The sequence below is a fragment of the Idiotropiscis lumnitzeri genome, chromosome 1, assembly GCF_059441095.1.
Source record: "Idiotropiscis lumnitzeri isolate Australia: NSW breed Sydney's pygmy pipehorse chromosome 1, RoL_Ilum_1.0, whole genome shotgun sequence".
Classification (NCBI taxonomy): Eukaryota; Metazoa; Chordata; class Actinopteri; order Syngnathiformes; family Syngnathidae; genus Idiotropiscis; species Idiotropiscis lumnitzeri.
In genome coordinates, this window is record NC_142391.1 from 36,689,241 (window position 1) to 36,701,187 (window position 11,947).

Below are 11,947 nucleotides of genomic sequence, written 5' to 3' on the forward strand. Positions count from 1 at the left end.
GAAAGAAAAGCTGCAAAATAAATGGTAAATGGACTGCACTTTTATAGCACTTTATCTTCTGCCCAAAGCACTTCACAAAGGCATACGTTCATCCATTCGCACAGTTCAATGCAGGTCACTAGTAAGTGAGGCAGGTTTTTGTGAGAATAGGCTAGCAACCCAAAAAAATTTGATGTACAGTATTTCACAGATGAGCCATTTCCAGAATGGACCCTTGAGCTGCTCATGAGGTTCGTGGAGGCTATTTGGTGCCTGCAGACGCCATCAATTGTTCCTTTGACCACGCTCCTAACTCAAAACACTCGTATCTCAAATCACTGTTGCCTTTTGCAATGATGGAAAATTCCGTCAATTAGTTCCAGGAACCCCAACCCCTCAAAAACATAAAAAGTATGAAAAATAGCGTTCTGTAATACATACATCATAAAAACGATTCAATTAATTCTACAGCTCCTTCTGGTGAGTCCACTTTGGCCACTGGAAGCAGTATAATACGGTCACACTGAAAAATGATGAAGAAAGTGGCTCTTGTGCGTTTGTCTCTTCACATTGTCAATACTTTCAGAGACTCAATAACCTGTACAGAGAAGCGGCTTGGCTAATGGATGGATGGTTGGATATTTGTCTTTTTCACCCAGAGAATAAATAATATATGCCTGTGTGTACTGTGATATTTTCCCATTCACTGTTTGTGTTGAAACAGCAGTTGCTTAAAGTGTTTTAAAACTGCTACCTAGATGCTAATTGTTAGCAAGTCAGTGGAATTTCCATTGTATGTTAGCATTAAACTTGCAGGGCCTTTCTTTATAGGGAGTCATTTGGTTGTTTGAAATACATGTGGAAGTTTCTTTGTTTTATATTCAGTTTAACAATAAAGTTCAACTGGGAGTGGCATTAAATAGCTTGAAGCCTCTTTTTTTGTGAAGTGAAGTGTTCACTATTTGACAATTTATTTTAAGATGAGTTGAGTTCACTGCCACATTACAGCGCTTTTTTCACAAGTTTGCACTTGCAAGTCAAAGCAAAAAAATGTCAGAATGGCAGATCATATCTCGAAAAACTTGTAAGTCCGACTGTGGGCTAGGAATGCTGATGCTAAAAACAATTCTTATAATAAAGTTCTGCACTTTTCAAGCATGCTTTTATAAGAGACAGAGATAAACAAACAATTCCCTCTTTAACATGAGTTTAGCTGACGGTCCATTTTGCGACAGCATGGTAACGGAAAATGGCTTCTATAAACCCCGTCCTAGTTCTCCTTCAACTAATAATTACTGGTACTGTTGCAATCCATAAAATTTAAACTAGTCTTGCTTTGGTGAGAACGGTTAACACTAATGATAGCTTTAGTATGTGTGTTTGCTACAAAATATTTTGCATTAGGGTAACAACAAGGTAATGTTTTTCGTGAACAATCCAAGCCAATCATGCTCAATCTTCTGCTTCTGTTGGGGAGTTTCAGAAAAACAAAAACTGCTCCCCAACAAGGATGATCCATTCATGGAACGGGCAAAACAACGAAATGTGTGCATAGCCTCCTCCAAAAAAAAAAAAAAAAAAAAAAAAAAACTACTGGCAAATTACTGTGCAATATTTTTTCTTTTCTTTTGTCTATGACTAGCATTGCTTTGGAACCAAACTCACATAACAGAACTTGTTTGCAACGGAGTTTGTGAGTTGTCTCGGCAGTAATGTGCTACATTTATTCCTTCAGTTCCAGTACACAGAGTGGTTGCAGCTTAGGTACCAGTTTCAAACGAAAGACCTAATTTGTTGAGGGTGGTTAGTCAAAGACATTCGTGGGCACACCAGGAAGACTTAACCAGACAGTGTATTGATGTATTAATGTTTGCTGCTAGCACTAGCTGCAGACTGACTAGCTCCTACGCATATGCACTGTCATTTATTTTTGTTATCAAAAGTTATTTTTTATATTTTAAAAATGTTAATTGTCACTCTTAAAATGACAATGTACAGTTATTTATAACATTGGCTGTACAGTGAGTAAACTTTATGATGGTAACAGAACAGATTATATCTATTTCAAAAATCTGAACAAATATGAGGTCAGTTGTAATAGTTACTGTTGGACCTTGAGGGTTCTACTGAATAATTAACAAGACAAACGTCCAGTGATGACGAAGGTGAGTTTTGGACTTTTCCTATACTCCTTGCTCAGGTGCTCTTTTGATTACCCAATTACTTCAGTCTCTTCCGATATAACCGGCTGTTTCAGGAGCCAATTTCAAAAAGGCATTGATTCTCACTCACTATACTGATGAGAATTTTAAGATAACGACACCCCCTTTGCAGACGGACTGCAAATGGCAGAATAAGGTTGTTTGGCAAACTAAAGGAAATCTTACAAAACAGACAGCTCCCATTATTGTGTTCCAAACTGTATAAATATAACAGATTGTGAGTAGCACACATTCACCTTTCACCAACTGTGACCATGGTAACAGCAAGGTGGGAGGAAGCAAAATGATTTAACACGGCTTGAGTACATGTGCGACGACCAGTGCGTATGATCACGACAGTCCATATACCTGTACAGTGCTAAATGGGCCTCTGTTTTACAAACCGTGTCAGTGGATCACATAGGATGCATCGAGTTAAGATGTGTCATGGTCATAGTCAGGGAATAAGGCAACGACATATTGGAAACTGGTAGCGTCGCCTTGATTCCCTTCATTCTAAATAATGCAGTTAGCATGCAGAGCACTTACTTCACTCCTCCATCTTTTCCCAAAACACACATCTCTACATGTTAACATGATGTTTTCTTCCTTGCACCATTTTGGCCCAGCTGACAAGCCTATAAAAATAAAAGAGGTCGAAGCATGCACCAATCATATACTAGTTGTTTAAGTGCAAGGAAGCAGCTGCAGATATTTTTCACAAGGAATATTCAGATTTTTTTTCTCCCCTCCCCCATTTAATCCCCAGGCTTCAGGTCTGTAGGAGGAATTGGTGGAACTAGCTCCTTCTTCCACCCTCCAGCAGCACTTGACAAAAGGTACTAACTCGTGGGTACAGAGTGAGACAACAACACAACAACGAGGTGACACAAGCACCTGTTCAATGACCCAATGGAGTCCACATGTGCCCTGTCCACATCAGAACTGGAAAGGATTCATTGAGGTTTCCCATCGAGCTCCTAAAAATCCCGCAGCAACACCCAAGGAACGCAACCACTCAATGTCCTACATGGCTTACCAGGTCTGTGGTCTTATTCCAGATCTGATTGCAACCAGGAAGCAAGCACTGCATGAGGGCAGTCAGCTTGTCATGTTCTCAATGCATTTAAGAAGGTGTAAAAATAGAACACAGTATGTAGTCTAATATATCTTCAAACTGAATTCACACAAAGGACTGATGTATGTTGCCATGAATGGTAATTTGCTCTCTTAATACCTTGAGGTTTTCTGAATAATGCAATACATTGTTTTCCCTGAAACAAAGAAATCAATCAAATGGTGATGCATATCATTGGTCTTTCACCCAGGTTAATTAACAGGCGCGTCATGCATGAACAATGATCTGCACAAATTGCCATTTTTCATTCAGGCGACTGAGTGTGTAAGTGGCTATTTGCCCCATCAAATTAATAAGCAGACAATGAAAGACGCTTCTCGTAAAAGATCATTATCGGCTCTCCTCTCTTGTGAATGAAAGGTTGCATCCATTCAAGTCAGTGGTCGGACGTGCGACCCTCACAGAGGCTTCAGTTTGAGGCTGCGTAATTTTAAATTTTGTCATGCTTCAGGCGATGATAAAACACACCTGAGAATCCAGAGCAGCCTCTCCTTCTCAGTCAGTTGTCGGGGAGATGAGATCGAGATGACGAGTATGCAGGTCTTGGATCCGGCGAAAGAGTCAGTCAATACGCATGCTTCTTGTCACACCGGAACCTGGGTTTTAATATTCAGCCCGGAGGAGTAGTCCGTGGCTAGAGGCACAGTGGATCTCTACGGTGTGCGTGGGAACTCGCGTTCTATTCTGCGTAGAGGATGGAAAGCCCTTGATTCACTGGGAAGGAAACCCCTGGATGTGAAGTGATAAGACTAATGCATAATGAACAGTCACCACCTGATCAAATTGTGTCTGGAGCAGCACAATGGGGCACGATTCGAAGATTTCTCATTTTTCATGTTATAGACACACCAAGGAAGTATTGGGTGTAAATATAGTTTTATTCGAACTCTACGCTGTACGTTGGCTTCATTTTAATTTTGTTTTGTGCTATATCCGAGACAGATGGCTGTTTTGACGCATCGTTAACAATAAAACAATTATGTATTCTGACATAATTATGTTGATTCTAACGTTAATATTCTGTAACGAGTTATATGCAGCAAACGTTTCTAAACAGTGATTTGAAAATTCCTCACTTTTCCCTCAATACTGACGCGAGGGGATCTAATGGGGTAATTACACCATCTAAAGGACAACTTGTTTATTGCGCCAGAGTGTCAAATGCGACCGTTTAGTTTCATTGCGTGATAAAGTCTAACTGAATGAGTAGAATCGACACGTAATCGCTCTGTGAAAATTAAACACTATAATTGCGAATTGTATTTTTAGTTTTTGCCGCCCATGATTCTGGATGTACAATGCATGCCACGCCTTCAAATAATAAACATTCTGTTACTTATGATCATGTGTCATTCGGAAGACTCGGACATGGACAGTGATCGGTGCGTGTGTTTCATAAAATCCCAACAGTGTTACCCAAACGAGTATTTTTTTTTTTTTACGTTTGACACAAATTCACTAACAAACACAAATACAATGAGCTCTCCCTCGTGATCATCGTTTATCCAATACGCATGCGCACGGAGGAGTTACTTTACGACCTAAAATATTTTTTTTTCACTCAGATATAATGTCAGTTAGTGATATTTACTTACATTTATTTGATGGACTATTAGTTCCCCAAATCCGAGGCTCAATAAACAAGTCGCTCATATATTTAGATCATTTCTTGTTGTACTGTGTATAGATTGCAGGTCACGTGACGTAGCTGTGAGTCACCTGATTTGCTCTGCGACTCCAATAGAAAAATGGCTGCCCACTTATCGTACGGAAGAGTCAATTTAAACATTCTGAGAGAAGCAGCAAGAAAAGAGCTCAGGGAGTTCTTGGACAAGTGTGCGGGAAGCAAGGTAATATTTATCATGTAGGGAAGAACTGCAGGGGACGGAGAAAGGGCACTGACACCGTTCTGCAGCCATCAACATAGCCTGCTGAACAGTGCTTGGAGCTTTAGCTTTCCTATTGAATGACATATGAGCTGAAGTCACATTATCATCTGTCCAAAATATATAACAGTGGCAAACTTTGAAATACAGGGGGTGTTATTTAATTATTGCAGGTCTCGGTTCTGATGTGTTTTGTGTGTGCTCTTGCTCTGTAGGCCATAGTTTGGGACGAATATCTGACTGGACCTTTTGGACTAATAGCACAATACTCCCTGCTTAAGGTAACTACACTCTTGGTTTGTATTCATATTATTAACTTAGTAAGGCTTTTTGTTAACTCTACTAGAGTTGTATGCAAAAATCTGTTTATTCTTCCCCATAAACAGTAATGCTGAGTGGTATTAATTTAACAACATCGCAGGGACAATCTCTGATGGGACAAACCGAAAGGCTTACGTAATTTTGTGGTATCATAAATACATGGTGTTCTTTGATTCAGGAACATGAGGTGGAAAAGATGTTCACCCTCAAGAGTGGTCGGCTCCCCTCTGCCGATGTCAAAAACATCATCTTCTTTGTCCGCCCCAGGCTAGAGCTCATGGATATTATTGCTGAGAATGTATTCAGGTAAGTTTTATGCGTCTCACTTTAAAAATTTACCCAGAAACATTCCTTTAAAGACAGTCCAGGATTTGAAATACTTGAATGTCACCTTCATACACAATATTCACTGCCCATTCCTTGTATGTTGTGTTGTCAGTGAAGATAAGCTGCATTCAACACGTGACTTCCACATCCTGTTTGTGCCCCGGCGGAGCATGCTGTGTGAACAAAGGCTGAAAGAGCAGGGTGTGCTGGGCTCCTTCATCAACATTGATGAGTATATCCTGGACCTGATTCCATATGATGGTGACCTACTGTCCATGGAATATGAAAGTGCCTTCAGGGTGTGTTCAAAATATACATTTAAAAGGAAAATCAAGCATCCCACTGCTCTTAAAATGAAGCACCTTCTCCCTTAGGGGAAACTAGAGGAAATTTTAATAGGCAAAGCAGCTTTTTTATAGCACATTTCATAGGAGACATGACAACTCGGTGTTTCACATAATTAAAAGTACAACATTTAAAAACAAAATAACTTAAAAAATATGGATTACTAAAATAATGTACAGTGCAAGAAAAATATTTAAAAAATGTTTACTTCTATAAAATAGCCATAAGGGAAAAAAAACAACATGTTTTTAATAGATAATTTTTAAAAAATCACTGATTCAGTTAATTGCGTCCAGTGCAAGTTGGATTTAATGACATCAAGTGGTCAAGTTAGAGAATCAATCAGTTGGCTCACCCTCAAAATGAGCAGTATCATTACTGTTATCAATTTGCAGACAATTATGGAAAAATACTACTGTAACAATCACTTATAAAAGCTATCATGTTTTTGTCCTGTGATATTAATTTATTTTGCATCCTCTTACAGGAGAGCTACTTGGAAAATGACCAAACAAGCCTTTACCACACAGCCAAAGGCCTTATGACCTTACAGGCGTTGTATGGCACTATTCCACAGATTTATGGGAAAGGAGAGTGTGCACGGGTGGGTAATTAGCAAGCAGAAATCATTTAACAGCAACGCATCTTATTGTGGGTCGACTGGTGTTTCATTGTCTTTCTTTATCTGTTGGTTATCAGCATGTTGCAAATATGATGCTAAGGATGAAGCGAGAGTTTGCAGGTATTCAGAATCAGATCCTGCCTGTGTTTGACACACTGCTCCTCTTAGACCGGAATGTAGACCTGCTAACTCCTCTGGCGACACAGCTCACATATGAAGGTCTCATTGATGAGCTCTATGGAATCAATAACGGTTAGGATAATATTTTAATTTTTTAAATTAGATATTAAATATGTATTGCTCCTTTGTTTAGTGACCAAGTTGTATTTCAATTTGTTTTGCAGGTTATGTCAAGTTGCCACCTGAGAAGTTTGCCCAGAAAAAACAAGGTGAAGCAAGTAAAGATTTGCCCACAGAGCCCAAGAAGTTGCAACTGAACTCAGCAGAGGAGCTTTATGCTGAAATCCGTGACAAAAACTTCAATGCTGTTGGAGCAGCACTCAGTAAAAAGGCTAAAATAATTTCTGCTGCCTTTGAGGTTGGTCTGGCTTCATCTTAAAACCACCCTAATATCTTTATCCACTTTGAAATGTGCAAAGACACTCAGACACTTGTTGTCGTCTCTTTCTGACAGCCTAACTGAATTACAATCAGATATGATTGTAATCTAACATGTTAGCACAAATGTCTGGAGGTAAAATCCATATGGTTAAGTAGTTGATGGCAATTGTAAAGAGATAAGAAAGTACACTTTCCATCAGGAAGCCTAACAATATCCTCAATGCTTTTTTTTTAACTACAGCCATGTTGTGTTTATTTTATTTTACAGGAACGCCACAATGCCAAAACAGTTGGCGAAATTAAGCAGTTTGTGTCCCAGTTGCCTCATATGCAGGCAGCACGGAGCTCTCTGGCCAACCACACATCCATTGCAGAACTCATTAAGGATATCACAAGTCTGTAAACAATCAGTTGCTTTACTCCCTTTTACACATCTGATTAATAACAAAAGTTTTTCACTCCACAAGTTTATTTCATTGGATTGTGTCTGTTTCAGCATCCGAGGCTTTTTTTGATAATCTAACTGTGGAGCAGGAGTTCATGACTGGAGTTGACACAGACAAGGTACCTCGTCCTTGACCCCATCATTTATTTCAACTATTGTAATATTTCTTTGGGTGTAGGTGTGGTGTAAAAAAAAAAAAAAGAAAGATTTTTGAGAAATGTTACATTGGCCATAAATCTAATATAGCTGACATTTTATAATGCAGGTTAACACGTACATTGAAGACCGCATTGCCCAAAAAGATCCCCTCATCAAGATTCTGCGCCTCATGTGCATGCAGTCAGTCTGTAACAACGGCCTTAAACAGAAGGTCCTTGACTACTACAAGCGGGAGATTCTCCAGGTAGCGTAACAAATAAAATGGAATAAAAATGTCCAATAAATTTGTTGTGATCTACGATGCAGATAAATTATACTGGAACTTGCCATTCCTCTTACAGGAAGTTAAAGTAAATTGAAATATGGATTTGTCATTGTATTAAATGTGTAGCTGTCCAAAATGTTTTGGTAAAATAAAGACTAAAGGTTTGGGTAGAGCTGATAGATCTAACACAAATGTATTTGTTAACGTGTATGTCAGTGCTTTTTCTCTATAGTGTGTCATGATACAATGTAATTTATACGTTTGCTCCTTTTTGAAATAGTTATATCTTTGGTGACATCCATTAACTTGCATCTACATGTATGCTTTTCTTTCATAAGACCTTTGGCTATGAGAACATTCTGACACTGAACAACCTAGAGAAAGGGGGTCTTCTGAAACCACAGACCAGCTCGAGGAATAATTACCCTACTATTAGAAAAACCCTTAAACTGTGGATGGAGGATGCAAATGAGCAGGTATGAATAGCAGGGAGATTAGATGTGTTACCTTTTAACTGTGATGAGGACATGATTATATTTGGTGGTCTGATTTTTGTCTTCCACTCAGAACCCCAATGACATCTCCTACGTATACAGTGGCTATGCTCCATTAAGCATCCGACTCACCCAAGTGTTGGCTAGGCCAGGCTGGCGGAGCATTGAGGAGGTGCTGAAGATGCTCCCAGGTCCACACTTTGAGGAGCGCCAGCAGCTGCCCGCTGGACTCCACAAAAAACGTAAGAGCCAACACAAACATGGTTTTCTAACAGCCTTTTGCCTGCCAGGTATAGATAAGAGTAAGGCTTTGTTCGTGTGATAGTAAAACCTGAATTATTAGATGGATTGCAAAAGGCTGACATTGTTACCCTACCTCTGTCAGTTGCCTCTTGTCTTTGTATGTGTACACGTGTTAAAGAGAGTGATAGATAACAACAACACAGCATGTGTTGAGTCACCACCAGTGCTGCCATTTTGGCAGTTGGAGGTGTCAACACTGATGGGAATGACACTTGCTTTGAAATCTGTTAATTAAAACTGTGAAATTAGATTCAGTGGCTTGCTTCTGCTTGCCCATGTTAGAGCACATTTTCAAGGGTGATAATAAAAGAATTGCCGCAAAGCTAATGGATAATTGGATGCTTTTAATTATTTTTTTCCTAGTAGGTACTTTTTCTGCACGTATTTGTATACCACTGTATTTCTCAAAGTTGGACATCAAACAATTTAATGGACTGACTTTTTACAGACAACTACGATCAGGTATGAATATTACTGTACGTGTTAAATGACATCTTCACTAACTTGCAGGCCAGCAGGGGGAGAATAGGACAACGCTGGTGTTTTTCCTGGGAGGGGTGACATATGCCGAAATAGCGGCTCTCCGTTTCCTTTCTCAAATGGAGGACAGCGGGATGGAATATGTTATAGCGACAACCAAACTCATCAACGGTGCATCTTGGATCAAATCTCTCATGGACAGACCCGAAACCCAGGTGCACTGAGTCAACTGTGACACACCTGGACACATCAAACAACCCATTGACTGACAACTCTTCATGTCACTATCAGCATGCAGCAGGTGTTTCACTGATGTCCATGTTAGGGAAACAGATGAGGCACTTTCTGTTCCTGGATTGTACTGAGATATTGAAAAACTGGCTCATTGTTACTGCATAGTGTAAGAGTCATTTCTTTATTACGGAACTGCTGTATATATTATATGTATTAATAAAGCGTTTGTCAAAATGTAATTTGTGAAATATTTTTTGGGGGGGATTATTGTTGATTCAATCCTCTCTTTTGTGTGCATGTTTTTTCTCTTCCAGGTAAAATATGTTAACTAAATCAGATCTGAATGCATCCGTTATTTTGAACACAGGATTTTCATGAGGGAGGTGGGAGTATAGCTGTCAGCAGTGGCCCAGCCCGCGGAAGGAGCAATTAGTGCAGTAACAGGCCTCCCGATCAGCCGATAATGCTCCTACGCCGTCTGGAGAGCTTGGGCCTCAGCATCCTATCATTTGACAGCACAGAACACTGATCGAATTAGGAGGCCATTTGCTCAATGTTCCGGCAGAGAATAACTGAACGGCAGCAGGGTTTTGGGTCTTCAGTCAATAGCGTCTTGTCTTTACAGTATAAAGAGGGCTACCTGCTGACAAGAAATACTCTGTGTACTCCTCATGGACAAATCCATGTTTATTTCTTATTTCTAATTAGATTTATGAGTAAGATTTGCGCGACAGAGTTTATATTATACTAGGGTGTGTCTGAGGAGCAGGTGCACAGGAGGCATAACTACCATTAGGATCAATCCCAGGGGAATGACATCCTTGTGATCAGCTCTTGTCTTTGGCTCCTCCTCAGCTGGGAGTTGAAAGGCTTGAGGTTGCACCAGCCAACTTCAACTAGAAGCCCACCCTGTGAACAGTGCCGGTCCTGCTGCAACAACATCAAGGTATGAGTTTTAAAACTTATTTCCTACAATAATGACTGCTGCTTGTGGACATGTGCACGCTTTCATTTTGATTAATATTTAATTTGTTTAACATTTGCTGTATTAAGATTTAACAGCTTTATGATGCTGCATAAACAGTAAATTACTTTCAAAAGTGTCCCTTGTTTTTGCAAATAGTATTTGTGCATTTTACAAATTTATACTTCCTCTAGGACAATTACTAAAGCCTTGACTGTAACTTCTACCTTTGTTAAAAAAATCACTGGTCCTTTTTTAAAATGTATATTAAATGTTTTCATATTATCATGCATGCTTTTATTTATATGGCCATTTCTTATTTTAAGAGCACAGATCTGTGAGAGCTAAAGTAATGACTGGTGAGGCTATGTTGTTTGTGGAATAAACATCAATACGGAAACCTTTCAGTGCCATTTGCAGTTGCATTATTTAACAGTCAACAACATAAGAGTGTGTCCTCTAATACAATGGCTTGAATTTAAATACTTTGATGGTGCCTCGGTTAATGGTTGGATGGAAGTTTATTTGCTTAATTATTTCGTGTCGTGACAAGTGTATGTTTGCAGAATGGGACGAGGTGGAAACCTGGGACACCTGACTCTTGCTGCTCCCAGGCACAAGACACAGCAGGTGCATCTGGATTCCGAGCCGTTGTTTATCCGCTTCCTGCGGACATTCAGGGAAATCCTTAAATTTGTCCTCTTCAGCTACACTGTACTTTTCGGTTCCTTGCTTCTCGCCCGTTGGACCACTTACTACATGGTGGGAAAGTAAAACGACACCGAGATTCAACCTGCACTTGGACGTGGATCTCTGTAATCAAATTGAGATATTTAATTTTAACTCGAAATTCACATCACAGTAACACTTGAAGTGTGAACGTTTTTTCCCCAACTTGCTCTAATCTATAGCTAACCCATGACAAAAATGTACAGAATTAAAGCAAGCGGGATAAAGAAATGGTATGAATTGCGTATATGTCTGAATTCTGATTGTATTTGCCAGCTTTTTTACTGCTTGGATAGTCATCTCATGATACTAACCTGGCTAAGTAAATATATGGCTGATTTATGTCCAGGGTCTCTTTTGCACCTTCAATGAAAGAACCCCGATATCTAGACGTATTGATGTCCATGCATTTTCTTCGCTGTCTGTAACGTGCCTATTTTATTTGTTGATGGATGGAGCCGCGTGCATTTAGAGATATTAGACTTAAATGTAAT

The 11,947-nt window shown here is 39.5% G+C and overlaps 2 protein-coding genes across 6 annotated transcripts in view; one reads left to right on the forward strand and one right to left on the reverse strand.

The window, feature by feature from the left end:
* The window catches only part of LOC148344487 (rabphilin-3A-like), a 25,914-nt gene extending 20,881 nt beyond the window's left edge, over positions 1–5,033 (reverse strand). The window contains exons 1-2 of one of the 3 annotated variants that reach the window (XM_088298708.1): positions 4,914–5,033; positions 3,787–4,002 (exon numbers count right to left, since the gene is read on the reverse strand). The gene's annotated coding sequence lies outside the window, so the exon portion shown is untranslated. Of the gene's footprint in view, positions 1–3,786; positions 4,087–4,913 lie in introns of those variants that run through there. The other 2 variants (XM_088298718.1, XM_088298726.1) reach the window with 2 other exon arrangements.
* vps33a (VPS33A core subunit of CORVET and HOPS complexes) lies at positions 5,002–11,844 on the forward strand. Of its 3 annotated transcripts, none has more exons than XR_015844095.1 (15): positions 5,002–5,168; positions 5,420–5,485; positions 5,704–5,831; positions 5,965–6,151; positions 6,685–6,801; positions 6,897–7,071; positions 7,164–7,357; positions 7,649–7,775; positions 7,877–7,944; positions 8,091–8,228; positions 8,588–8,725; positions 8,817–8,985; positions 9,557–9,926; positions 10,616–10,706; positions 11,278–11,844. XR_015844095.1 is itself a non-coding variant. In XM_088298742.1 (13 exons), exons 1-13 carry the CDS (start codon positions 5,067–5,069, stop codon positions 9,748–9,750), a joined length of 1,803 nt encoding a protein of 600 aa, XP_088154868.1. In that variant the 5' UTR covers positions 5,002–5,066; the 3' UTR covers positions 9,751–9,999. The 3 variants fall into 3 exon arrangements, 1 of the variants encoding a protein (XP_088154868.1); XR_015844085.1 differs by having other exon boundaries at positions 11,291–11,844; XM_088298742.1 differs by lacking the exons at positions 10,616–10,706; positions 11,278–11,844 and having other exon boundaries at positions 9,557–9,999.
* The last annotated feature ends 103 nt before the right edge of the window (positions 11,845–11,947 follow it).